Genomic DNA, 3,036 nt, shown 5'->3' with positions numbered 1-3,036 from the left:
TATCCTCAACCCAAGCCCCCCCCATGTACGGATATTTTCTGGCATAGCCCAATCTATTAGTCTACTTACAGTCAAAAGCACTGAAGAATCCATTTTGTTGGAACAAGATTTCATGTTCGATCATTTGTCTGACGGTCATCAATTGTAATTTCCATTGCATCAAACGACCACGAATGTTAAATTCACATTGGGATTCTTTCAAGAACAATCTCTGCAATACTGAAGACTTGTCAATGATTGGTGAACTAGGAAGTCCTGAACCGAATTGCTTGATGGAGGTGGTGATGATGTGATCTTGAATGTGTTTTTGACATTGTCTGAATGCAAGCAATTTGCCGACGATGGCCATTGCACGGTGGTTGATGTATTCCAAAGCTTTCTTGAACTTGTCAACAACACAGTCACCTGTAACGAATGTAAAGGATATGGAAAGAAATTTACACCAATGAAAGGGGTTATGAAATGGTTTTGTATTCAAAGAAGGAATTTAAGAGAGGGTTTTACAACAATGTAAGGAATGTGGAAAGAGATTTACACCAATGTAAAGGGTGTGGAAAGAAATTTACACAACCCAACGGTAGAATCAAGAGAGGGTTTTCGACCAATGTAAGTGATGTGGATAGGGTTTTACTCTGACGTAAGGCACGTGGAGTTTTTCACCAATATAAGGGATGTAAAAAAACAACATAAACACCGATGTTAAGGATGGGGAATTTGCTTTTCACCAATATAAGGGATATGGATGGTTTTACACCGATGTGAAAGTGTAAGGGTTGTGGAACAACTTCAACAAAAGAATGCAAGGGCTGTGGAAAAAGGGTTTGCACCGAAGTAAAGAATGTGGAGATGTTTTGCATAACTATAAAAAGTGTGGTAGGAGCTTCACATTAATATGAGGAATGCAGGAAGGATTTAATAAAAATGATGGGTTGTGGAAAGAAGACTTACCCTCGAAGTTGGTCAAAATATCAGCTTTGGTCCAGGTTAAGCATGGCATGAAGTCTTTTGGAATAACACAATCGCATGCTAGAAATAATAAAAATTTGGAATTAAGAAATTAAAATCTAGGTTGTGAAATCTAAGTGGAGAAAATTATTGAAACAGGTGATTGCCTACGTTTAACTTATGTAGTAGATAAAGACATGTTGCGTGAGTGAAAACATAAAAGCATTTCCTACTTTTTGGTACTGGCATGGGTTTCTTTGTTGTTGTTGTTGTGATTTCTTCGGTAGTCGTGATTGGTTCGGTGGTTGTCGTGTAATAGTCGGTGGTCGTTGGTTCCTCGGTTGTTGTCGTTATTTCTTCGGTCGTTGTCGTTGGTTCCTCGGTCGTTGTTGTGTAGTATTCGGTGGTTGTTGTTGGCTCTTCGGTCGTTGTGTTTTTCTGGTGTCGGTGGCTCGTTCGGTGGTTGTTGTGTAGTCCGGTGGTTGTCGTTGGTTCTTCGGTAGTTGTTGTGTAATAGTCGGTGGTTGTCGTTGGCTCTTTGGTTGTCGTTGTTGTTGGTTTAGGAGTAGTTGTGGTTATTTTTGCTGTTGGTTTGACAACGTTGGCAAAACATGAGATTTTGTCGATGATTTGTCGGAAGTCGATATCTTTCAAAGATTCAAAACCAGCAACTGGTTTGACATATTCAGCATGACCAGAGATTCGAGTCAAGACACCTTCGCGGTAATGTTGATTCTGGATACCAAGTGAGAAAATTTTGATCCCTTTATTTCTGATTCTTTCAGCTTCTCGCATTAATGAAGATTCATAACCATAGTTGCCATTACCATCAGAAACCAAGAGGATGATATGACGTCCCGGTCGACTCAAGGAGCATCCTGCGCGATCTAACATAGCTTCAGCTTTCAATAAACCAGCCTCAATATTGGTAAATTCACCATATTTTTGGATTGCATTGACTTGTGATGAGAATTGATCATATCTGATTGTACCAGTTGAACATTCAGCTTCAGATTTTGCTGTCTCAGCAAAAGAAGCGACTCCAACTCGGTTATCTTTATTTTTGGAGAGTTCTTTACCGACATTTTTGACAAAGTTTTTAACTTGCTTCAATTCTTCTATGGTGATTGTATCTGATAAATCTAAGGTGACCACCACCTCTGATTGACATTTTTCAGCAGCATCTAGGTAATTAGTATACAAAGAATCAATTAGACGTCTTATTAAATCGTCGTAGTTGATTCTCTAATTCGATCTTCAAGGGACCAAGAAATCCTTTCGACTGTGGGAACCAATGTTTCACTTCGAATTACATAAAGATTCGAACTATTAAGGGTCGAATTAGAGAGAGAGAGAGAGAGAGAGTTGTCTCTATCTCGAAATTAAGTGATTCTAGAGCAAATCGAAGTGCTTAGAAGGTCGCCGATCTCTGATAACTTATTTGATAGCCTAGTCATAAACTAGTCATAAACTTCGTTATGAAAGCCTTCACCCAAAAAGACCTTTTAAATGCCTTATTATTATTCTCTTTACTAATATAAATATTAAACGGTGTTTAGGAATAGCCAGACCATCGCTTTTTATTGCGCAGTGAAAAATAAAATATTTGGCTTTTGGTCGAGGTACTGACTAGTATCGAGTTGACATCGAGGAGAAATATTTATCACATTGCAGGAGAACAGAAATATCCCTGTGTCAAGTTTCTTTCGAATGAGTTCATTTATTAACCATGCATACCTGCTTGAAGAGCTGCAATGAGCAGGACAAATCCCAAAGATGCCAATAACTTCATTTCTAGAATACACTTCTTCTCTCTCAGTTAAGCAAGTTTTTGAAATGATAAATGTTCTTCATGGTCCTAGTTCAAGAAGGTTTTATATGAATTTTCCACTGCCAAACCTTTTCCTTTTCTTCTTTTGTTCAAAGGAATCATACTGAATAGGTACCCAGGATGAGGAGACTTAGAACACCCGTTACATTTCTATATATCGAAAAAGAATTAGCGGATGTTATTTTTGGTCGTGAATTATTTTGTAGTGACGAAAAATTTTGTTTTGTTGACCAAAGAAAATTGCCACCAGCGTGTGAAAG

The 3,036-nt window shown here is 38.2% G+C and overlaps 1 protein-coding gene across 1 annotated transcript; it reads right to left on the bottom strand.

Annotated features, from left to right (window-relative positions):
* Nucleotides 1-69: 69 nt before the first annotated feature.
* On the bottom strand, nucleotides 70-2,758 carry LOC136809281 (uncharacterized; the record flags this gene model as incomplete). The annotated part of the gene is made up of 4 exons (XM_067065798.1): nucleotides 2,683-2,758; nucleotides 1,179-2,129; nucleotides 949-1,026; nucleotides 70-405 (listed from the first exon to the last, which is right to left on the bottom strand). Coding segments are annotated over exons 1-4 (1,420 nt in total), but the record flags the coding sequence as incomplete, so codon positions are not given.
* Between the last annotated feature and the right edge of the window lie 278 nt (nucleotides 2,759-3,036).

This window comes from Clytia hemisphaerica, unplaced genomic scaffold, assembly GCF_902728285.1.
Source record: "Clytia hemisphaerica strain Z4C2 unplaced genomic scaffold, Clytia hemisphaerica genome assembly, whole genome shotgun sequence".
In the NCBI taxonomy this organism is placed as follows: Eukaryota; Metazoa; Cnidaria; class Hydrozoa; order Leptothecata; family Clytiidae; genus Clytia; species Clytia hemisphaerica.
This window is presented reverse-complemented; position numbering and strand designations above follow the sequence as displayed.